Here is a 25,499-nt window from a genome sequence, read left to right as displayed (position 1 = left end):
TTCCCTATCTCGCAGAGTCTTGCGAAAATATTCAGGCGATTACCAACAATGTAAGAATTTCGGAGAAGGGAAAATCGATTAAACTTAAAGGAAATACGGAAAATAGCGTTTCACCCCCGTATCGTTGTCTGCAGCTTGCAATAATCGGAACAACCCCTTTAAGAGTCGTTACACAGCCGATCACCTCCCAGAGGTTTTTACAAAATATTTACCGGAGCGGTTGCAAAGGACGCGAGGATTGAAAGCAAAGGTAAATCGATTAGAATGAAAGGAGATAGGGAAAATATCACTCGGAGATGGTGTTTCACCCCCGTGTATCGTGGCGCAGCTCGTAGCCGTCGAAGAGGCCGAAAACAATGTCGCCATTTCATTTTTGCTGGCTCGGTGGAGTCTGGAAATCGTTGGCGAGCAAATGCGTAACTGAAATCTCAGCATCCAGACCAGCCTCCCCCCGTCGACCGGGCCACTGGAACCCGTGATGCCCCGCAACGACCCTCCGGTGCGCTCGTTTTTCCCTCCCCTTTTCATCCCCTGCCAGGGGGTGAAAGGGGGGCTATAGCTGCAGCTGCACGGCTGCGGCCAGGTGTGCTCTCTCGCAATGTTGCCGCAAGGGTGAATTTCTCTCCCCCCCTCTCTCTCTCTCTCGCTCGTTCCCCGCCCGACACCGGTTTCACCGTCTCTCTTCGACTCTCTCACCCTCTCTCATTCTCTCACCCCTCTCGCCCCCTACTCTGGTTCTCCGTTCGAGCGCGTCTCTCACCGCGCAGACCTCGATCGAAAGGACGATTTTGCGTCGATGCGTTTCCTCTGCGTCCTCTCCGATTCTACTGATCAAATACCTTCATCGTGTCGAAATCATCGACGAAAATATTTGTACAGAACGACGCTCGGATCCTGCGGGATCCAGCAATAATTTTGCGGGGTCCCGCGCAATGGTATTCACCGGGGAAAAATTCGCTCGTACTTGAATTGTTAATTAATATGTTCCACAGGTAAAGTATGTTCCATAGAATAAATAAAGATTATTACAGGTTTGATAGGTTGACAGTATTCCACTATATTCTTCTAATGCTTTCACTGTTTTAAATTACACTTCTCTGATAAATGCATAAAATCCGCAATCATATCACAAATGTTATTTCTGGTTAATTAATTTTGTGGGGGTCCGAGGCGACGGTATTCACCGGGGAAAAATTGCTGCGGCGACCACAGACATCGAAAATGTTAATGAAAGAGGGTAGTTTTGTACGTGGAGTATTTAGCACCCTCGGAATTAATTTTTTCGTCGAGAGGAAAAATGAACGACACGGTCCGTGGCAACGATTTTCATGGTGCGAGAATTTTCCAGCGACTCGAAATTGGAAAACGAAATATTTTTGACATGTACGGAACAGTTGGGAGAAAAATGAATTAGTAGAAGGGTAGTTTGGAGTGTTTCACCTTCTCGGAGCTAATTAAAAAATGGAGAAAAAGAACACTTTCGAACGCAAAATATTTGGAATTCTCGAGATAGAATTTTTTCCGAGCGAAAAATAGTTGCGTGACCCGGGGAAGCGTTTTCCACGCGACAAGATTTTCCCGGGAGAAAACGGTGCTAGCCAGGAAAATAGTCGTCGTTTCACACTCTCGGAGCTAATTAAAGCAAAAGGACAGTTTCGAACGAAAAATATTTGGAATCCTTCAGATAGAATTTTTTCCGAGCGAAAAATAGTTGCGTGACCCGGGGAGGCGTTTCCCGCAATACAAGATTTTCCCGGGGGAAAACGGTGCTCGCCAGGGAAAGAGTCTTTGCATTTAGCTCGCGGAGAACACGGAAACGTGGTGCCCGCCTCTTAAACAATGTTACGCGCTGCGCTATACTTAATTCCCCTAACTATACGCGAGGCCACTATGATTTAGATCGGATTCGTGATCGTTAATTCTACGGCATGGCCGGTTACCGTGAAAAACAGTGAGTTTTCCTTCGATAACACGTCGAAGCATTTCCACTCGATTCACGCGTCGCGGCTTCGAGAAATTCTGCGAAGATGTATTCTCACGAACGATGTAGAGGGAGCGAGGGAGAGGAGAGAGGGAGAGAGAAATAGAGTATTCGTTGCTAATGGATCGTAGAATGATCGCGACGTGTGCAGGAATTCCGGGCGTTATGCGAACGGGCACCGGGGACGAGTCGAAACATATTTTTATTGGCGGTGCTGCCAGGGCAGATAGGAAATTGCGGAAACGAGAAACCGGCGATATCTCGATAAGAACCGAGCCGGGCAACGCTCTCATTGCCTCAATTTCCACTTCCACTTCCACTTCCGGAACCCGGTCGCTCTTTCCCCATCGGCCGAGCCTAAAAAACACGGCGCGAACCCATTGTCCCGCGGTTACGTCCTGCGATATAACTCTGACCGCACACCATGCTACACGTGTAACTATAATCACGTTTAATATACCGAGCCCAAACAATTATCACTAATTCAATTTTCAATAGCCGGAACGCTCTTGAAATTAGCGAACCAACCCCCAAAACATTTGGACACGTTTTATGCTGAAAAAATAATTCGAGAATTGGTAATAAAAAACATATTGATAGAATGTTCACCCGCCCACGAATACTTTATTTATTAATGCTCGTTGGCATTGGAGCTGTGTTTTTAAATGAATGCGCGTCGCCGGAAGAACGAAAACGAATCTGAGGGCCGATCGATCCCACGTCGGGAACACGACGATAATGTGGGAGAGCGAGACGGGGCCGGAGGAAGGAGGATCCATGGATCCGTGGATCCGAAACGCGACTCGGCGCTCGGCTGAGCGTGTATCCCACCTGAAAACCGGAAACCGGGGTTCCCCTGCGGAGAGAGAGAGGTCAAGCCTACCGGAACACCGGAACCGGAAGGGTGCGGAACCTAGGCGACCGACGACGTGCCGGACAGTGCCGGCTCGCACTGATTACCCGCTGATGAAACGTACCGGCTCGTTGACTTCGGCCAGGGTCGTCATTAGGGACGCCCCTGGTCCGACTACACACCGCTGGAAAAATCATACGAGCCACCCAGACCTGTACTCTCAGACCTCACCGGCTCCCGCAGAATTCATGCAAATCGTTCTCTCTCTGCTCGCTCTGCTCGCTCGCCCACCAGCGAAATTCATTTCGACGGACCCGAATTCTCCGACGTCGGATAATTAACCGGTTAACCGAGCTGGACTCGCCATTTTTACCTACCCCCTGTTGCCATCTCCCTTCTCACCCTCTGGTGTTCTCTTTTACTCGATACACTGTGGAATATGTCCTTTTGTTAAGATAGATACTAAATTCGGTGGCTTTTAACACATACCTCTTTTACTAAGTAATTGCTGCTTTTAAAATCGACCTCGACAATTTGTCACATGTTTTACATCTTTTAAGAGACATTTTGTGCTGCGTCTAACAAGAATCAACCCTGTAATGAGGCGTACAAAAAACGATTATCAAATGGCAACTGACGTCTTAAAAAATGAAGCCAGATAATTCAACACGAGTCTCCTCTACGAAAATGATTACGTCGTAGAAGAGAAAAGAAAATTTATATTTTTCGTATGGATACATTTATTTTAACGCTAAACGTACCGTGCCTTAAAAATAACTGTTACACATGTTCCCTTATAAAAATGAGAAGATTGATTTCATTTAGACTTTGTGCAGCTCCTATGGTAATATGTACTCCACTAAAGATGTCTATACAATCATTTCTTAGGAAATTATTTTATTATATCAATAATCGTAAACAAAAGATCCGGGACCGATCATTTTGACCGATATTTTTTCACTTAGATATGTATTGATTACAAACGAATCAAATTTGGTTTCATCTAAAAAGAACGGCGTAACATTCACATTTGTTGGACTTCGTTTAACATCATCATCGCTCGTTAAAATCTAGCATGGGGTGAAATAAATCCAAAGTTTGCAGCTAAAAAATCAGCTGCAAGTGTCTTAAAAAAGCGACGCCGTGTTGCATGATTCAGCGGGAATCTTTCGGGGTGGAATTTGATAGCCTCTCGCCGCGCGGCTTAATGAACAAAATGCCGGTTCGCGAAACAAAATGAATAATTAAACCGTGTATCGATCGATCGAGGCACAGAACGCGGGAGTTTCCACCGGTGTATGGGAATTCCGGGCCAGTGTCCCGGGGTAGTCCGGTTTTAAAAGGGGTGGGTTTAATTAGAGAGGCTCCGGCGGTTCCGCGGTTTTATGGGAAATCCGTGGACGCGCCACCTGCCAAAACGGTCGATCGCATGGGACCAGGAGGCCGACGTGATTCGCCCGGTCGTTTAATGACGGCGAGGTTGTGGGAACCCGGTCACGGGTGGAACGAGCACTCCCCTTAAGTACAGTGATTACGTGGCTGGGGACACGGTGCTTGCGTAGCACTCGACGATTATTAACATGGATCGATTCGACTCTTTCCTCTCTCTCTCTCTCTCTCGAAAAAAAAGAGTTCCTGTGGAAATCTGTGTGGGAGGGAGGAAAAATCGGGCCGCTGAACCCTCGTCGACGCGAACCTGCACCCCCGTTCGCTCTCTGCCACCCCTCAACCTACCTCTTTTTTCACGGTATAACCAAACTAAAAAATTTCGTTCGCCGGCAAACAATGTCCGAATTTCATCGAAATTTTCTCTTTCTTACTATCTCGCTCTCTCTCTCTCGGTGACTTCGGGGAGGATGATCTCTCTTTCAATTTCTTTCGCGCGAACGAGGCATCCACTCTTGCTGAGTGTAACGATTACGCTCGCCGAGGATAGGGGACACTCGTGGTCGACGACTTTTAGCAGGATTGCCGGTAGATTGGCTCGGAACCTCGCGCACTATGTATTCCACTCCGTGGATAAATATTCGGGGGGAAACGATGCGATACTTGCTCCGCGCGTGTGCTCGACGGAATTCCTTCGCTCGAATATTTAGCCGAGCAGCTAGTGTTGCGCACGCGAGACAACAAGAAAAAAAAAAGAAAGATGAAAGAACGACAGCGAACATCCAATCTTCGAATAACTTTGATCGATGACGTCGATGAGACTCGGAGAAGCAGGGAGGGGGTGATAGCATGAGGGGTGAGATTGCCTTGTCACCTTGACAAATGGTTGGAGAACGAAAGGTACCAGGGTACGATGAAACGCGCCGCGTCCTCCAGTTCCTTAAATTTTCGTCCCTCTCTCTCTCTCTTTCCACCTGCTTGTCTCTCACGAGGCCGTCGAGCACAGACGGACTACCCCAGTGACGATTAGTCATTAAGCATCGACAGCCCTGACAAATAGGGCTCGGGTTTATTAAATGCCTTCGGTGTTCTTCAAGAGACAAGAATCTTCACTCTCGTCGATTCATCGTTCACATCTTTCAGAAATCCGGAAAACACCGAATAGCGCGAAGCTTCGAAAAACATTTACACTTGGCAAACTGCAACATTATTATTCGATTTTTCGTGTCCTCAGGAGAAAATTAACAGATGAACGATTAATATCAGGAGCATTATGTTCAGACCGGCCACAAAATTATTAGAATCTGCGCGCCGTCAGTCCGATTCATTACCATTTACCATAAATCCCCGTTCGGCGTGCCGTCATTTAATGGAATCTACTACAGTTTCATTTTATTCTCGATTCCCAGGGGTACATTTAATCGAGTCACGCAAAATTAATAGGCAGCCATCGGCATTCTTCAAGAGACAAGAATCTTCACTCTCGTCGATTCATCGTTCACATCTTTCAGAAATCCGGAGAACACCGAATAGCGCGAAGCTTCGAAAAACATTTACACTTGGCAAACTGCAACATTATTATCCGATTGTTCGTGTCCTCAGGAGAAAATTAACAGACGAACGATTTATATCGAAGCATTGTGCGTCGGCAAATATTTCCACACGATGAACAGGAGCACTATGTTCAGACCGGCCACAAAATTATTAGAATCTGCTCGCCGTCAGTCCGATTCATTACCATTTACCATAAATCCCGGTTCGGCGTGCCGTCATTTAATGGAATCTACTACAGTTTCATTTTATTCTCGATTCCCAGGGGTACATTTAATCGAGTCACGCAAAATTAATAGGCAGCCTTCGATTACCAGAGCAGAATAAATTTTTGAGAGTGCAGGGTTCTTTCACCGCACACACACAGTCACGCGTATATGTATAGATAGCGTCTCCCCTAAAGCGGCAGATTGCCAGTCGCTATCAATCGCGATTATTAGCTCGCGCATAACAGTCCGGTCGAATTATCAATTTTCACGAGCATTAATGCAGCATTAATGAATCCCCCAGCAGTTGCTGGTTCCACTTTCTAGCCCCAGAGCCCGAGCGCGGGCTCTTGAATGATGCATCGTCTAATTACTTTTCCGGGGAATGAAAGCCGATTGATTTTCGTTTAAACACCGACTTCATTCAACCCGATCGTCCTGCGATCTACGAGAGAGAGAGAGAGAGAGAGAGAGGGAGGAGCTCGACGGTTGCATAATTTAACGCGAACGCTGTCGAAACGCGATCGCGTCGTTGTAAACGCGATGTTACTGTCGGACAGAAGTTGCTCTACGGGTGTACGAATTCGCGGATCGGGTTCCGCGATTTTCCGCGAACCTGTCAGCGATTTTTTCCGCGGAACTGCGCGCGGAATCCGACGCGGAATCCTCAAATCGATTCGCTGATTCTTCGTCGCTGCAAAAATTTTTGGCTGGAAACCAGCGAGTCTGTCCTTCGGTAAAATTGTACCTGTTGTATGAATTATATTCAAATACAGTATTGTCACCATAAACGCATAAGCCTCGGGGATCTGTGAGCGTTTATCTGAGACGGGTAGCTCTATTTTTGTGAGCTTCGTGGAGGAGGACTGCGACTCTCCGCATCTCTTTCTTTCCCAAACGTTATCCTTCCTTGCGCCCGAAACTTTCATCGTCAATTAAACCACTAAGTACAGTTGAAATTATATCGTGTTTGGTCCTTTTTTAATCAGACAAATGCCACGAATATATTGATGAAAGTTTTATAAAAAAATAAGTAATAATAAAAGAGATTAAATATTGGTGTTAGATTGTGAGGACGGTCTTTGAACTGTACCGACGACTGTTCACACCGATATACCCGAGCCGAGATCAGATTACTAAAGTGGAGGGGACATTTTTTATGCATTTATCTGCTTTTATGCATTTATAGTGGATTTACTGTAAATGTATCAAAAAGAAGCGTACGTTACCTTCTCTCATTAAAAAATGAAAAGAAGAAATGATATTGTTTGAGGGATGCTTATGGAACTTTTTCAAGCTGCTCTCAGCCTGTTTTACCAACAGGTTCTTAGAGTCGCACTTCGCTCCTCGTGCGAATCAGGGTGGAAACGTGAGCGATTTGTTTGCGTTCTTTATTGTGCCGGGCGATTTTCACGGCGAATAATTTGCCACGGGGGTTAGGTTCTCGATGACACACAGAAATAAAAAGGAACCGCAAGGAACGGTTCCCCAACAGTCACCCGCAAAACCGCACTCTCGGGGGTGGCTCACCCTCGAAAAATCACATTCCTCGCCGGACCCCTCGACATTGCTACGTGGTACCGCGACGAGCCCGCATTCCCATACGCACACCGTCGAACCCGGTGACTGTACAGTCGGACGCAATAATCGCGTGTCCCCCAGGCTTTTATTAAAAAGGAGAATCCTGTACCAGCCGGAGCAGGAATATTTTGCTTGGCGAGAGCATTCGTCGAATTCCCGGCCGATAAATCCTCCGGTTTAATTTTGACGCTGCCGGATGAAGTGTCCTGATAAAGGACCCGCTCCGAGCTCGCCATTTTTCGCGCGAGATTAAGCAACTAACTTTTCCGCGGCTTGTGTGATTTGTGGGAATATTGCATCACGATACGAACAGATAATAAAATCAAGAAAACGGTGAGATATATGCAGGAAGATGCGACACTCCGCAAGTGGTGTTATCCTTTTTTAAATATATTTCCACTGTACATAATTGATGTATTTCCTTTCATATACAGTTTATCACTATCACTTACACTCCCACCCATAAGTCATCACACTTATTCAAAGGATGCAGACAGAGTTGTGCAGAATTACAATTGAATTACTCTAAGAATTATAATTACAAAGTAATTGAATTACATTGTAATTCTGTCATATTGTAATTTATAATTCAGATCTTCATTCAATTACGTTACAATGTAATTCGTAATTGCAATTGGAGTAAAATTATAAAATACTTCATAATTAAATTACAATGTAATTCGTTATTGCAATTGGAGTACAATTATAAAATAGCATTACGTATTATGAAGGAGGACGAGCACTAGAAACTACGCCGGAAAGACAGCAAACAAGTATATGAAAGAAAAACATAAAACTATATGGCACTTCTTCAAAGTTCTGGACTCTAATTTGGGGAGCTGTATTTAATTATATTGGATTTTTCAATTACACATCTGATTAAAATACTTAGTAATGTATTGAAAGGTTTGAATTATGTAATTCAGTTACGACGTGGTTGAATTACTATATGAAAAGAAACATATTTTCTAAATTTTAATTAATATTCTAATATTTTCTAGTATCTTTAAAATTCAGCTACATCTAATCAAGATAAAACACTAAAAACCAAGCTGGAAGCATTCATTAATTACCATTTTGTTGTAGATAAGTGTCCGGTGATTCATGATGGGAAAAAATAAAATTATGGGGGTTGTAAAAATGTCTAATTAGAGATGGGAAAGGGCAGTCTGTAGGAAGGTTGGAATTTCTGACGGGACTGTACGCGAAGACACGAGTTACGTGTAAGTCACGCAACCTGCTCGCATGAATGCGTAATGCCTGCGGACAGTGATTTCCACCCTCGACAGGGCCGGGCCGCCCCTTTCGGTCGCGGCCAGATGGGGTTCTCACGAGTCGCCCTTAATACCGCTCATAATCGGGCCCCGATAATGCTCGCTGTCACAACAGGCAAACAATGGCCCGCGGCCGATTGAAAAATCAAAGGATTACTCGTGTTCCTCGCGGGTCGAGCAGAGATCGAGGGGGTGGTTTCGCGCGTCGAGTTGAAAAAGAAACTGTCGAGTGAGAGAGGGTGCGGGGGTGTACGCGAGCAAACAGTTACAGGTCCCCGAACGCGCTCGATTTCATTCAATTAAATATTTATACCGATTTGATGAGCCAGTTGCTTGGAAACGGGGGTTGTTTCGAGTATAATTGAATCGATTCATGGGGGCGGCGAGCGAGTCCTCTCCGGGCGTTGCAATTTCGAGGGATTCGAGATCGAACGTGAAAAATTGATGCTGCGTACAGAGGGTGCACCCAAAAGATGTTACTGCACATGGCAATTTGATTCAAAGGGTGGAAAAATGGTAGGAATACTGTGCTTTGAGTGGAAGTCTTTCTGTGAATGTTAACCCTTTTGCAATCGGAGCTATTTTAACTTGAAAATTAAACATTTCTTCCGACCTAGAATAATTCCATTGTGTGTATATGATTTTTTCACTTTATGAATATGAAATTGACGTGATACCTCATACAATACTTAATTGTGTAGTAATTGATTCGATCCCAACATATTTAATAACGTAAACAATATCGTGAATAATGGTACAGCAATTTTTAGTGGTGACTATCAGTTAGAATTTCAAGAATGGTATAAAAATGATTTTTACGGTTGTTCAGGATTGAGGCGTGCGATTTTCGCGACAGTGGAGACGCGTCTTTTTGGCAGAGGCTGTACAGAGGGTCGCGAAAGTTGTCCCTGAAATCCGGCCGCGTCTTTCAATCTCGTGTCGCGACTCGTAGCCGGGACAGCCGTGTCACATTTTTATCTCTGCAACAGGGAAACGTTCTGCCCGGTGAAAGAGAGTGTCGGCTGACATGCGTTTAATCGACGATGCGCGAACGACAATGTGACGCGAAACGTTGCTCGCGAAAAAACAGCGAGAGAGAAACGGCGAGAGAGAAACGGAGAGAGAGAGAGAGAGCGAGAGAGAGAGAAGGAAGAAGCTGAGGGAAGAGCGTGAGAGTAGGAGAGTCAAATAAATTTCCCGCGCTCACACGCCACGGATAATGTATCGTCCGGCGTGAATGGCCGACGAAAGCAGCGACACGTTTTATTCTAAAACGACCGCGATGCAAATAAATTTATCGACACACGTCCCGCTCGGCGACGAGTGAGCCCGTTACACCTTGTCATCGTCTTTGTCTCCTATTCAACGTCCACTCGACTTTGTCGGACCGATAATGACCGATTCTCGCACTAGTTACCTTGCCGAGGCCGACGCATGCATTTTTCATGGGACCCGTGAATCCCTCACACGCAACACCGTCGCGGCAGAGAGTGTTAATTAATCGACGCGCTTCGACTCTAATCTCCTAATCCACATACGATTTTTACACTATCATTTACACATACGATTAAATCTCCGAAACGCTTCCACCTGTAAAAAAAAATAAATACACTACGTAATGTACCCCTTCAGACCATGCAACTTCTGTATACAAAACTTTTTCGTAATACTTTGGCAGTTATGTAGGTGTGCAAGTCGCGTGAATCATCTTGTATATGCAAGCGCGAGAATTCGTGCTCGCGCTTGTTCTTTCGCATGGAGGTGTTTTAAGACGGAACGCATTTATACATGTTGTGTATATTTAACTAATTTAGATGATTGTGCTTCTTGATGTTCCTAGGATAAGTGGCACGCAGTTCCTCTTTATATGGGGCATCCTTCGCTTTGGAAAAACCGAAAAAATACCGGTATTTATTTCAGTTTCGGTAGAACATCGGTTATATCTCTTGGCATAATACCGGCATTAAGTCCCTGATTTAAAATACGACAGAACTTTTCATCCAACCGAATAATTGGAGATTCCAGAGCATTTGTAGAAGCAATTAGAGAAATTTACAAGACAGTTTGATGATATAACAACGGTTTTTCTGTTGCAGGTCGGAGAGTGATCGTAAAATGTTGAACCCAGAGACCGGCTGCTACTCGGAGTCCGTACGGGCATGGTGAGTAGCTTGTGCAAGCGAGAAAGAGCAAAAGAGAGGCAGAAGGGGGATGGGAAGGCGAAATCGGCATTAGCGTTTAATTTACGGGACGTGTAGAACGCGTCGTAACGCCGTTCTACGGGCCTCGGAATCGGCGGCGATCGCCGTGCAGGCTCTAATCTCCCTGGCGTATCTCGGAGCTCGCGTGCCGCCTGTGTTCTCATCAACGCGTAATCTTAATTAAGTACAAATCGGCCGGTGTACGACGACGTGTTACAGAGCCAAGGAACGAGGCTCCTCTACCTCTCTCAGATAATCGTCCCCCGTTTAACTCCCTTTTATTTCGGCTCCGCCTCGTGGCCCCCATTTTATTGCCGTAATCCTCCAATATTGAAACCACATCCCACATTATCGCGATATTACCGCTCGCTATTACTACAAACTTGCCATTATACTCCAATATCGGCTCGATACGAGCCACCCGTAAGCCAGGGACAGCGTCATCAAATTCTCGGACACAGGAAATCATTTTTCATTAAGAGTCGGATGATTCTCGAACGAAGAACATATTCTGGTCCTTTTTCGGATTTTTTATTGAGGAATCGGGAAACTGGATTGTGTTAGCATTTTGCAGACTCGTTTAGCATTGTTTGATGTACGTAATGTATTTTCTTTCGGGCCGAAATACTCGAAATTGTACGAGTTAGATTTTTCTAAACAAGGTCCCTTTTTAAAATGAATGTTTAGACTCGGTTTTCGCTTTTGAATCAGTAAAAGAAGTAGAAAAGAATGAAGATTTATTAATAATTTAGCTTGTATCATAGCAGTAGGTTGCTGGAGATCCCCTGAACATCTTCACCCTATCAGACAGCTAGATATTGAGATATCGTATCACGAAGTAAGCTATCAGTTCCGCAGAAACATGTGTACTTCAATTTCTTGAAACTTCGTCATTTTTGCGAATCGAAAGGAATTCTTTCGCACACATATTTCCGAAGACATATGCTTCGATAGCACTCCATGGAAATTAGAAATTTCCATCGGGAAAACTCAAAATCGCAGGACTCGTTCATCAACCTCAGGCTCTGAGACGGAATCATTTCTTGCAAAGATGTCGAAGCATGATCTTCGGCGTAAAGACTAGTAAAACTGTTTCTCCTTTATCCACGGTTCACGGTTAAGCTTTTCCTCCGTCGACTTCTAGCATAAGTGCAATCGCGTGCATCTCGTGTGCAACTGCACTCTCACGCCCATGCACCGCACGCACTGTAATTGAAATCGAGTGTATTTTAATCCTGTCATTAGGATCGTTGCACCGGGGATTCCCTGACGGGGACTGTTTAACGTAATAGCACGATGCGCTGCTCTACTGATAGCGAGTGATAAGATTAAATGGCTGCGTGATCACTTTTATTAGACTCGCTGGCGATTCTAACGTGTCTACGGTATAACTTGGTATAGCGTGCACCATTAATGATTCACAGGTGCAACCGATGCACTTTCAAACCTGGCTACCGGATTACCCACCCGACGCTCGCATAAATTCCGAGCAAGAACTATGTTGCACTTGCTTACACCGGCTAATTCTTGATTTAACGTGCGCTTCCTCGTGAAGCATTGAAAAATATTTCTTTATTGTAATGAGCAGACTATGCATATATCACAGAAATGAATAAACCATAGTAGAAGCACATTTTTATGTAAACTCGTAGTTGATGCAGATAATTTTCATTTTGCAAAGTCACGCCCGGTGACGTTCAATCTTCAAATCGCAGAGACGGAGAGTCGCGGATGAAAAATCATGGTTCGAGAGCGCGTTTAATCGCGGCGAAGCGTTGAAACACGTTCGCGAATGGGTTTCGGCTTAATCGAACGATAATTTGCGGGCGGAATTTCGCGGGTGGTTCTTTCTCGCGTGAAACCGGGGTCCGGTTCAGCCGTAAATATGCCGGGCAAGGAGACAAACACAGTGCTGAGGGGAGTGTTCGGTTCGTTCGAAATTGCTCGCATGAATTTTAACGAACGGTGAGCTAGCGGAGCGACTCGGTTCGAAATATCGGGAGCCGATTTTTCATAATTCAGGCGTAAAATTCAATCCGTCGACCGTTATTTCCACGCCACGGGGCCGGGTTTTCGCTGTTTTTCCCCCATTATGCCCGGGCAAAGGTAATTTCCCGGCTACGGGTCGGGCCAGGTCGGGCCGGCCGCCCGTTGATGTATTTATAACGAAACGAATTAAACTCTCGCGTAGAGCAGGCGAGAGCAAGCGACCGACATCCCCGAATAGGTAACAAAACGCCCTGTCCGCCGGCGAGACCACCGCCGGAAATAAAATACCCAAATGTTTGCGCGTTTAATTTGAACCGCGCTCGACTCCGCGAGGGTTAATAATGAAATGTCGCATTGTCCGCGAAGGGGTTGCGATTCCGACTCCTACGCCGACCTCCCCTACGAACCAAACCCCTTCTGGATCCTCTGTGTTCCTTTTTTCAAGGGCGTTCTACGCCGCTGCAACGTACTGCGAGCAAAAGGGGTGGTTTCTTACGGTTTGTCCCTCACGCTCTTTGGTCAATTACGATTGTGCAGACACTGTACCCTCTCATTTTTATACCCCCAACGAGGGGGCTGGAACCTCTTTGAGAGGACACCACCCCCCATCAGATCCCAAAGCGATGCTACGTGGAATTGGCAGAATGAGGGGTGCATCGAGATGCTGGGAATCTTCAATTTTGCTTCCCGCAATTTTAATTATTCGGACCGTTCAGAAAGAATTTCGGAGGCTTCTGTACAAATGATCTAACAAAATGATTTCTTCTTACAATTAGCAATTAGTGTTTCCACAATTTCCTTCGTCAATTTTAATTATTCAGGCCTTTGAGAAATACCTACCTCTTGATGAGAGTTCCTGAAAATGAAAATCTCGAGATCATCAAATTCCCGAGACAGTGAATAGTATTGTAATTATTAGACTGCGGATTTTATGCATTTATGACGATAATTGTAATATTGAAAAGATTTAAATACGTCAGCGTATTGGTTTAGGCTTAATCAGATAATTAAAAGAAGAAAGAAATTTTTATTTCGCTCCCGCAATCAATGCTTTTTTGTGCATCAAGATCATTAGTCTAGTAATTATTCAGGCTAGTGTCAGAGATTTTCACGTTTGCCTAACCTCAGCCCGGAAGCGTGGGCAAGTGGATTCCTTTCGGGAGTTGGTATAAAAAGAGCGAAGGGGTTGTTTATGTATAGAGGAAGCTCTCCGGGTAATTTTCGTAACCGGGTTTCCCCGTCTTCATTTGTTCGAACGGTCGGACCGGAAGACGGCAAAAGAAATATATTAGGAGAGTTTGTCAGGGGCGATTTATCCGCAATCGCGGCGCGCCGCTTTTCCCGGGACATTAGGGACACGATCGCTCGTCGGCGAAGGATCGTTGGCGTCGAGGTGCTCGGGGGGAGGTCGGGCCCTTAATGCGATTAAGGTCGTTATCAGATGTCGCCGGCGTTTCTTGCGCGGTGACGTCGACGTGCTCGTTTGTCATCGCGCCGCGACGTCGTCACGGGGGCTGCATGATTTACTTCCGTTTCCCCCAGGTTCGCGCCCGTCGTTTCCTGCCGCGGCGGTTTTCTTGCCTGGCCCCCGCGATTCAATTTTATTTCATTTATTACTCGCGCCGAAATCGCACCGGGCATCGCCGAAAATCACACTAGCCCGTCGCAGAAAATCACCGAGATATTCCAACCCTGCTAAAGCTTCCAACCCTTCGATGTCCCAATTATAAATTACAGCTACGATTCAATTTTATTTTTTTAGTACTGCTCAAGGGATCGTTCTGACAGAAAATTTGTTCTTGTTTGGTTCTTCAACCCCTCTGTGCTCTACACATCCAAATAAAATTCGTTCCACGCAAATATACTGCTACAAAATAAATTTTCTATAATTCATTCAAAGTTTGTAAAAAAATGTACAGCTAAGACTCAATTTTATCTTTTTAGTACTGCTCAAGGGATCGTTCTGACAAAAAACTTGTTCTCGTCTGGTTCTTCAACCCCTTCTGTGCTCTACAAATCCAACTATTATAATAGTTAAAAGAAAATTCAACTAAAATCGCAGAAATTAAGGAAGATTATACATCCACCCTTTCTGAGCTTCGCAGATCCCGGCAAAAATCGATTGGAATAACACAAATGAATACTTTCGACCCTGAATGAGGTACTATGTCACCCACGTCTTCCGACCAGCGTCAATTAATATTTCGCGGGCGCCGCCTTTTAATAATCGCGGGGCGATAAATATTCAGGGGGTGGGGGGATGAAAGGATCGGCAAAAAATCGATTTGCGAGAGATCGCGTGTCGCACGCGGCCGGACATACGTGTCAGGAGGCATTTCGAGATTCGTTAAGCCTGGTCGTCACACCCACCCTCGCTACCCTTAGCTGTAGAGCATCAAGTCGCATTAGGGGTTGGAAAAGTCGTCGCGAAGAATGGTTCGTCGTCTGCTTTCCCAGACAGGAGCGAAAGGAGGGCCGGAGAGAAAAAAAAGAAGGGGATCAAGAAGAAGAAGAAGAAGAAGATTCGTTGTGGTCAGGTTTGCGAGACGAGGGTGTGGCCAGGAGATAGGGATGATTAGAAGCTACACCCCCGAGGCACGAGCCGACGTCGGCCCGCGAGAAGGGTGCAGGAAAATTCATGGAGTTACTTAGCAGTCTTCCAGGGCTCTCTACTCGTTTATCTTCCCGCGCCGGGGGAAGAAGGAAGTCGTTACGTCGTCGAGAGGCCGAGCCCGGGGTCGAGTCGCTGTAATCCTAATTAATAATTAATTACCACGATGGGGGAATAAATGGCCGATTGAATTCTTCCTGCGTTAAGGGAAGAGAGAGCTGATTTATCGGGACGACTATCCGTGCCCCCGGAAACTCGCGCCAATAAGGGGCTCGATTATCGTCCGAGGCTTTCGGCACCGTTCCATGGGCCCCGTGGAACACCATTAAATCCCCGTAGCGTCCCAGAGCAAGCTGCTTCGCGATCAAGTGTTCGTTTCAAGGCAAACAACCTTTAGAATTAATCTTTGCTTGAAGGGACAGCAACAAAAATTTTTTGTAAGTGCAGCGACTTTCTGATTTTGTTTGGTAATCTCTTTTAGCCTAATTTGAAGAAGATTTTTAAGCTCCTTTGCAATACAGCACAATGATGAATAAATTTACTGCTGAGAATGTAGTGCATGAAGTATTCAATATTTATTGGTTTAGAATTGCATGGTGATTCAGCAACTTCATGGATCAAAGTATTAGATAAGATTGCCTCGACTCCTGAGAATGTTGGCCCTGATGATCCAAGAATCAACAGGGCGAGATAAAGATAAAGACACGTTTGAAAGTTTACGATGCCAAGACAGCAGCGATCCTTCTGGCTGCACAGGACGAGATCCTGCGGTAGCAGGGCTGAAAGTATGTCCTAACATGGTCGTTTCGGGCCGGGAGCACCCTAGTTTGTCAAGGCGACCCTTCGGTGTCGCTTACAAGACAGCAAATTTGTCCGAGATAAGCAAAACAAGCGAAGTGCACCGGCCCGCTCGTTTCGATCCTTTTTTCCTGCCTGTTTCTCCGTGTCTTCGGTCTTGTCCTTTGAGGATGCGACTGGGAACGGTATAATTGGTGGCTCGTTTGATCGAGACTTTTAAATCTCCCATCTTATATTTCTGATCGTTCTATATATAGTTTTTTCTCTTCTAAAATGTAAAAGTATCAATTTTTAGAGTACCGGACGAGTAGATGTGTTCGTCGATTTGTGGTAGAACGGAGAACATCTCCGAGGACAACAGTGCGAGTCGAAAGTTATGGATCGATTCCGCGAAACCTCTGTTTCAGACGCTTTCTCGAACTTCGGCCCTCTGCGAGGATTTGCATACATTAGATTTTATCCTTCCGAGAACGTTCGTCTTCGAGGTGCATGTATTTATGGGAGTCCCGCGTATAATGGCCACGAATCTCGGGTGGAATCCCGGTGGTAACTTCATTATGCCTGATTTAGGGGGCTAAACGAGCACTCCCGACCGGGGAGAAATATTTTTCGACGCTTCGCCGTAACACATATCGTTCTTCAGGATTTCAATCAATTTTTAATCGAATTCTCGTTTGAATCTGGAGCCCGAAAACCCTTAATTAAAATAGAGGCTAGATTCAGAGTACTACCCACACAGAGAGTAAATTTTGAACTATAGTAAACATTATTATGCACTTAACCCCTTGCCGTATTTTAACGAACCAGACTGGTGATTAAGATTTTAACAAAGTCTAACAAATCTAAATATTACGCGTTTCTTTTCAGCTGAAATAAAATCTGATTCGTCTCCAATCAATATTTAAGCATTAATTTTGGGGGTAAAGACGTTTTAATCACTGCAACTGTAACGAAAATGTTACGGCGAGGGGTTAATTTTTCATATTGTATTAGCGATGAATTTTAAATATATTTAATTTCTTATATAAATAATGAATTTTAATTGCCCTACAATATCGTGTCAGATTCGTGCCCTATTCATTTCCTTTAAACCGAAATAAAATTCTAGTTTGTTTTGCTCATGTACAGCTATTGCAGAATAGATAATCTTTCTTAGGAAATTACGAATACAAAAAGGTTCTGATTACTGAAAGTGTAAAATAAATCGTAGGGCAAGGGGTTAAGAGAATTTAAGAAGTTTAAGATACAGTTAATTCGTATAGTGATTAAAAGTAAGAGGAGTCATCGAAAGGCTTACATGCCTGCGGTCCGGGAGAATTTTCTCACCCTTCCGCCTTAACGATGTTTTAATACACCCCCGATGAAAGCGCAGAGCGAATTCGAAGGATTACGAGGTAACGATAAAAATCGAGAGGCCCTGTATGCGTGGCTCCTCGATTAGCTCCGGTGCAGGGATACCGTTGCGTAAAGAGCGCTTACGGAGAGAGACGCGCAGCTGCGCGAAATAAAGAGGGGCTGGCTGGTCCCAGCTGCGTAACAGGGTCATCGGTGTCACTCGGGGATCTAGAAACGATCGCGCGCGCGCGAACGCTTGCGCGTGTCGAACCGACGTCGATCAGTCCTTCGATTCGACTCGGAGGTGACCTTCGATGAGCTCTGCCCGCGGAACGAATCCGGACGAGCGATTGGTCGTACAGGTGAAAGGAAAGTCGAGAAATCGAGTTTGATGGCTGAGGAAACTGGACTTGGAGAAAATGTTCTAGACCGTCTATGACAGCTAATATGCTCCAGATCAGTTCTAGAAACGAGCAGGACTCAAAAGAGACCGGGAATCGAGTGTGAACTTACCGGATGCTCTCTTGATCGTCTTGAAAATATTTAAGACAGAATATATTAGGTTGGCAACTATGTTCGCGACCTCCTCATTTTCTCAAACAACGTCATTTATGAATTTTTTTGGCAGGAGTATTTTATATCAAATTAATCGCAAAATTCAGAGCTTCCCAATGATATACAGTTCAAGAGGAATGATCACTGAATGAGGTTATAGTGATACAATAAAAATCGCGAATTTAATTGTCAATCTAATATTCTACAACCATTTTAAGAACGAGTGCAACTGTTAACAAGATAAGAGATTCACCTGAAAACTTCTGTAGGCTCCGTTGATCGTCTTAAAAATGTCTAAGGTAGGAAATACGCTCTAGATTAATTTTAAAAACGAGTACAATTTTTAAATAGACATTAGGTTCACCTAACTACAGTGTTTTTCATTTTAAGCTGCACTAGCTCAGACTCTCAAGCCTGAATAATAAAAATTTCTCTAAATAAGAAACACAGGTCTATAAAAATCTACTCGAACATTCAAGGACTACAGCAGGATATTGTCACTGGGTTGAAATATTCCGAGTTGTAATGTTCTACAGAGCCTAGGGGGAAATGTATATTTCTATTTCTGAGGTAGGTAGTAGCGAAAGAGAAGATCGTGTAGGATACAGGTAGTGCGTTCTTGTTGCATATTTAATAAACACCGTGGTAATTTACGCGATGCACCCAGTGCAGCGTGAACGCTCGCAGGCCAAGATGGCCGGCGCGGTTGCAGGTCGCCTCGAACAAAGTCGTACAACTCGTCGCGCGATAAATCGCAAGGTGTACGGGACCGGTTAATAAATGAAACTACCCGTAGCTCGAGCTCCGTCGAGCGAGCATCGAACGCACGCAAGGGGTAATTCAACACCTCGGGTTTCACGGCCGACGCAATCACGCAACAGTGCGGGGGAGGAGACAAGGCGAAACACCATGTCCTAATCGCGATCCGTTGAATGCCGGACTCCTCGGGGATTATTAATTCGCCATTCGAGCTGCGCGTGCCGCGCTTCGACACCTGACGATCCTTAAGAAGCGAAAAAAGCGAAAAGGATCCTTCCTTCTTCTCTCTTTATCTTATTTCTTGTGGTCCTCTCATCATTTTTTGTCTGGGAGACTATACGAATTAATTGAAAAAACTTTTTTTGATTTAAAGCGGCATATTTTGGGGAATATCTCGTAATTTTTTCATTACAAAATATTTATCGGTTGCAAAATTATCACCGATTTCCCGGAGAGCTCCCAATTGACTCATTGACTTTGTGATTGCTAAATATTTCTGAAAGATATATTTGTTTTCCAAGGAAAAATATATTAAAAAATACTTTTTAAAAACCACGCTTATATTAAAATGCACTAAAAAGGAGAAAATAATTTTTTTCCTGGTACTCCATAAAATACCGAATCCAGTTAAATGATTAATAATATTTTTCCTCAAAATTTTAAGCAAGTACTTCAAAATTTCTTCTGTTATAAAATTAGTGTCGGAATAGATGGAAAATCATTATATTATTTAAATTATATTAAATAAATCAATTTAATTCTATTACATAAATCATTAGTGACTATAAATAATAAAAGCGTTTAAATTAATTAAAATTTCTATTTCTCCTGAACGCACAGTTTTTTTTTAATTTGTTTTTTAATATGGCATTGTCATTCAGTTCTCAGCTATGTTTAAAGTTTCAAGTCTCTAGCTCATCGGGAAGTGGTTTAAAATTCGATTACAAGATTTGACGCATACAACAACAACAACAGCGACAACTCGGCAAGCTATCGTGGTAAAAATGTAGGAAAAGTTCTCGATCCTTCCGCTCCCGACTAACAATAAGCGTGACTGCTTAATGGGTTCGCGGTTCGGAAACGGAGAATATTCTCTTACGGCGCACGTGCGTATAGAGAGGGAACGATGGACAGCAGCCCTCGGGGGGTCGCCGAGGGGTAAACATCGTGTAACCATCGGGAGAAACAGCGAGGGGATGATCGCGGGGTCCCCGCGTACGATTCTTCCATAAATATTTTATTGGCTCGTCATTCGATTTTATTGCGGCGAGTCGAATGACACGCCGAGTTACGCTGCGGTCACGGTGAAGCCGTAAAAACACTGCGATCATTGCGGGGACCTTGTTAAGGAGCCCAAGTTGCCAACCGAATCAAACGAGACGTGTAACTTCAATAAACAAACCACTTTGCTCCCTGCAGTCTCATTTCTTCGGAAAAGTTACCCGAGACATTTAATCCCGACTTTATAGAAAGTTGAAAGTTTCATTGGCGGATGTGTTGTTCCTTAACAATTGGAAGAAAGAAGAACAATATAAAATTAATCAGAGAAACGTTCTTACATTTTCTTAATGTTTATGTTCAACACTCCCAGAACATAATTGCAATCAATCCAGAAACACTCTGCTAAAAGCGACTCTCTATCACATTTCAAAATTTATCTTCCACCCTTTCGCTCGCTGACCGCAAAATTATAATACCGCAAAATTTTATACTATTTGCGGGAAACTTCAGCGAGGAATCTGCGAGTTTACGAAGTGGAGTTCTGAAAGAAGTCAGCAGCAAAGTGCAACGACACCAATTCCGAGTAGGAAGACGAAGCCCGAGACGAAGCCGGTGGACGAGGCTTACAGTCGACGAAGAAGAAGAAGAAGAAGAAGAAGAAGAAGCTGCGTCGAGAGAGGAGCAGCCGATTTATTGGCGAGTTTAAAAGAGCTCGGACCCTCGACATAACTCAGCATTCGTCTGATGTTGACTGAGTGGCCGACTCGCGGCTGCCAGATAGGCGCGGATAGCTCCGCGTACCTGAGCTTCGCCGGTCGCCGGCTACCTCGTCTGCCAATCAAGGAGCATTCAACGGTACTAAGTGGCTCGGCTTAATTAAGCGCGCACCGACCGACTAGGGGACTAGGGGGAGGGGGATGGGAAAAAATTACAGGACGCCGAACGCGTCCTGAAAAATATGTTTTTCTCTGGATGCCGCGGTGCGACCTCGCGGAAAATCGAGTAGACAGCGGCTTTTCTTTGAAACGTCCACTGGCACCTTCCTGTTCCGGGAAACTACACGTCCGAAGGGATCAACCATCGCTTCGTTTCGCCTTTCTTCGACTGTTTAGGCGATTTTGTCCCGGTATGCACGGCGTTTCACATAATTGACCGAACTTTGTCGGAGAAACTGTACTAAATGACTTGAGAATTTTTCAGGGGGTAGATTAGTTCACTGGACGATCAGAAGAAGGAATTATAAAAATTGCTATTGGTCAGAATGGCGAATTAAATGGCAAAAGTCTATTGATGAGCCACAAATAATTAATAATAGTGATGATTGCAATTCCAGGACGAATGTCATGAAGAATTGCGATTTTTGTTCATCCTTTTGTTCATCGAAGCCCCAGAAAATTGCTTGGAATTATCTGCAAGGCGCTGTCTGATTGGGCACGTTGTTTGGATTTGTTTCTGCAGCTTTAGCTTCATTTCACGCAGCTTCTCCGACGCAGTGGTCAGGCAGCATGAGTTTGCCGCAACCTACCTGCATCAGTCCGTCGAGCAAGGTGCGAAAATATCGGCTCGTTTGCCCGGTGACTCGGCAACTTCCTTTTTTATCTTTCTCTCTCTCTCTCTTCTCTCTATCCTTTTATTTTTCCACGAGCTTCCTTTCGCGCTATTATCTTCCCCGTGGCTCCGGATCGATTATATTTCTGTTAGAGATTAGGAACACGGCGCTGTATATACTATCGCGCCTCGTATTAATTACCTTGGCGGCTACCATAATTAATTTCTCCAACGCCCCCTCCTAATCGAGCCGGTCTCCCAACCTGAAAGCTCTATTTCACCTTGCTCTTCGCTCAGAAATCCACCGATGCAATCAAAACCTCGAATCTAGAGACCTGTCGAGTCACAGAACAGTTTTTGTACAGAAAAATCGAAGAAAATGGGGACAGATGCAGAAGACCGTTCTATAGAAACGTTCGTACACGAGGACGAAGTTAATTAAATAATTTAAATTAGTAATCGTCGAATTACATTGACTGCATAAAAAATTAAATGTTATTTTAAGAGCCAGGATTGAACTCTTTCAGATTTCGCAGGACTTTAATAGTAAGTGTACTTGAAGAAGTATACTAAAAAATTTCTCAAGAAAATATTTCTATAACTTCACAATCTATAAAAGAAGAAAATCCGCCATTTCGACAGGCTTGGTAGTTCTAGTTTTCAAAAGGGAAGGAAATTAAAAAATGATGAAGTTTCAGTGATGATGTTCAACGAACAGGAAAGGACGGACTGATAATTGAGCTGTGTAAAAAGGTGGAAACAGGACGTAAAAGATCGAGAATCGACATGAACGTCGATCCGTTCGAGTATCGAGAGGGACAGGCCTGCATCGAGATCGGGAATCTTGGCACGGCGTCGTCACCGATTAATAATTACGACATTGTCGCCGTCGGTAAACGCTTTAATCAATGTCATCGGGCCAATTTCCGATCGCCGCTGGCTTCCACAGCCTGTCCCTCTCTTCCTCCATCATAGCCGGCTACTCTGCAGGAAATTACGCGGCACGATCGAAACGCAAGGCGGAAGTTGCAATTTATCAGTTTCCAGGCTGGACGACAAGCGTCGCGTCGCAGCTTCGATTTGCACAGGTGTGAACGGGCCTTAAACCGTGCTCGAAAATCGATCGATACGCTGGATGGAACTTCCATCCGGCCGGGCCTCTCCGTTCCGGAATGATAATCGCTGCTATTGATTAACCTTTCAATCGGTCGATAAAAATCTGTGCGGACGCAATTTTCTCTAAATGACGAACAAGATTCTCAACGAAATTATGATCGGTGAGGAAGGATTATGTTAATTTATGAAAACACTGCAGACGTTGTGTATTGGTTTAACAATAATCATGATAACATTAATCAAGTTATTTTTTCAAAATTTTATTCAGTAACATTCATTTTGCCTCTCTTTAATTTTCAAATTTTATAGGAAGCAACAACAAATAAATTTTCTTGGCTCCTGTTTGAAACTCTTTCACACAACTGTATATCTCATGAATCCCAGATACAGTATTCACAGATTCTTGCGAATGTCTTGCAGCGACCCTCGGCGACCGTCTTTTAAAACGCAACGGTTCGAGGTGTGCAGCGAGCGCGATGCACGGTGCACCGATGCACCTTCGTCGATCAATTAAACGCAACAACCCTTGGAAGTGGCGAGCATTTTAGCCCGGCGATAATTTCCGGATTTTCTCGTGGGCGGTGCGCCAAGCGATTGCCGTTTTTCCAGGCAAACGGGGAGTAACAAACTGACGCCCTGCCGGTTGCTCCTCGAGATCTCGAGAGTTCAGCCTCGGCTCTTTCGCGTCCGGATAACGAGGTTTACTCTTAACGGTTGCGTGGGTGGCTGATAATTATCGCGCGCGCCGCTCTGTCCCGACGGCATCGGCTTTTTCCGCTCCGTATTCCATTTATCTCGCGTGTCGCGGCCCTCCAGAGCCAGGATACGCTGCCGCCGATTCTAGACGCGAATACTGCCGGGTAAACAAGTTTAGGGTGTTCCCCGACGATCCTGTTCGCGTCAGCCGGTTCGAGTACCCGGTGTGCATTGCGGAATTTTTTCCAGCCGCGTATTGCAAGTGCCATAAGCTTCTAAAGGAAAAGATGCAGAGATGATGATCGTAGATATCCCATGATATGACAGAAATCTATGATTTATACTAGCCGGAGTAGAGAGAGAGAGCCAGATCAGGGGAATTGACTCGAATCGAGGGGAGTACGGTTACCCCTTCTCTGCCAGTACCGGATGAGTCACGTGATATTGTGACGCATGCAAAGGCGGAGCGCGTCACGTGATCCGACCGTGGCGGAAGCGACTCTGATACTAGCTATGTGTTCCAGAGGTTTTTCTTTTTGGAGGAAAATATTTAGAAGTGGCGTACAGGGCTACAATAATTTTAAAAAATCCACGGCTTGTCAAGAGCAATGATTTCCACGGAAAAGTAGTGACGCCTCTAAAATTAAGATTAAAATTAAGTTATTTAGTTCTCTTTGAAGGAGATGAATGGACGCGCGAATTCTTCGGCGGATTCGGAGCTCGGGTCACGAGCGACCCCAGGCCGACAGGTTCGGCGAAGCCCTGGAGTCTTTTCTTTTTTTCCATTTCCGCGCGATCGATCCGAAGCCGGTGGATTTATCGCGCGGAAAGAAACGGGCACGATCGGCCGGCGATATTTTCGCGGCAGCTCGATGAAATATAAAGAAAGAAAGGCGGAGAAATAAAGGGGGGAAAAGCGTGCACTCGACCTTCCATGCATGCGCATACGTTGGAATATCGCCAGTTCCGCTGGTTTTCGAGTGGCCGACGGGTTATTCGAGTGCCCGGCCGCTTGTGCACGTGAATATTGCCGACTCTCTCTCTCTCTCTCTCTTCTTCCTCTCTCTCGCTCTCTCTCATATGCGAAACTCTACGGCGAGTGTCTACGATTCAGTGCATCCTATATGCGCGAGAGCGTTTTCCACGGCGCGGCGGTTGCGCCTTCCTGCAAACGGTAAATGGCCGGCAGCGATGTGTCGCTCCGTTCTTGATCGAATCTTGCACTCTGGTTTCCCTCTGTGCGCTGCTTTTGCGCCCGACGGGGAAAAAATTGCCCGAGAGCCTTTCCGAGGAGGCAAAGAAAAATAATTAAGCCACTGGAGAGAACCGGTGTTCTTGCGCTACCCCGAACGCTTTTACCGGACTTCTAGAACGAGCACTCCGCGTGGCTCGCGGATTTTTGACATTCTATTAGTCCGTCGGAAAGTCCCAGGCTCAAAGACGCGGTTCAATTCATCGAATTAACCCCCGGGAAAAGCTGTAGCTCGCGGAACTGCCTTCGAACGACTGTCTGAAGTCGGCTCTCGACCAGCTTGCTTTCAAACGATCCTGTTTCTAGACTCTAATAACATAGCTTGCTGTTCAAGCCTTTATTTACTGCTGAATTTCTGGCGGCGGATCAATCTGTAGAGTATGTAGAAGACGTTTCCAGCTTGAGGATTTTATACATTCATGAGTACACCCATGCACGGAACAGTGAAAATATATTCGAGGCATTCAAAAATACTTATTTCCGTTTCATTAAAATTATCTTGCAATTAATTAATACGGACTATTTTTACCACGAGGTATCTGTGCGAATTATATTCGGAGAGTCAACCGGAAACATGTTCAAAAAT

The 25,499-nt window shown here is 44.9% G+C and overlaps 1 protein-coding gene across 7 annotated transcripts in view; it reads left to right on the top strand.

The window, feature by feature from the left end:
• Soxn (SRY-box transcription factor soxNeuro) overlaps positions 1 to 25,499 on the top strand; it is a 159,570-nt gene that overhangs the window by 57,418 nt on the left and 76,653 nt on the right. For all 7 annotated transcript variants that reach the window (XM_076429082.1, XM_076429080.1, XM_076429079.1 and 4 more), the window contains exon 2: positions 10,929 to 10,994. In XM_076429082.1, coding sequence (XP_076285197.1) covers positions 10,929 to 10,994 — 66 coding nt within the window. The remainder of the gene's footprint in view (positions 1 to 10,928; positions 10,995 to 25,499) is intronic.

Source organism: Lasioglossum baleicum, chromosome 8, assembly GCF_051020765.1.
Source record: "Lasioglossum baleicum chromosome 8, iyLasBale1, whole genome shotgun sequence".
Lineage (NCBI taxonomy): Eukaryota > Metazoa > Arthropoda > Insecta > Hymenoptera > Halictidae > Lasioglossum > Lasioglossum baleicum.
Note: the sequence above shows the minus strand (reverse complement) of the source record. Positions and strands in the feature narration are given on the sequence as shown.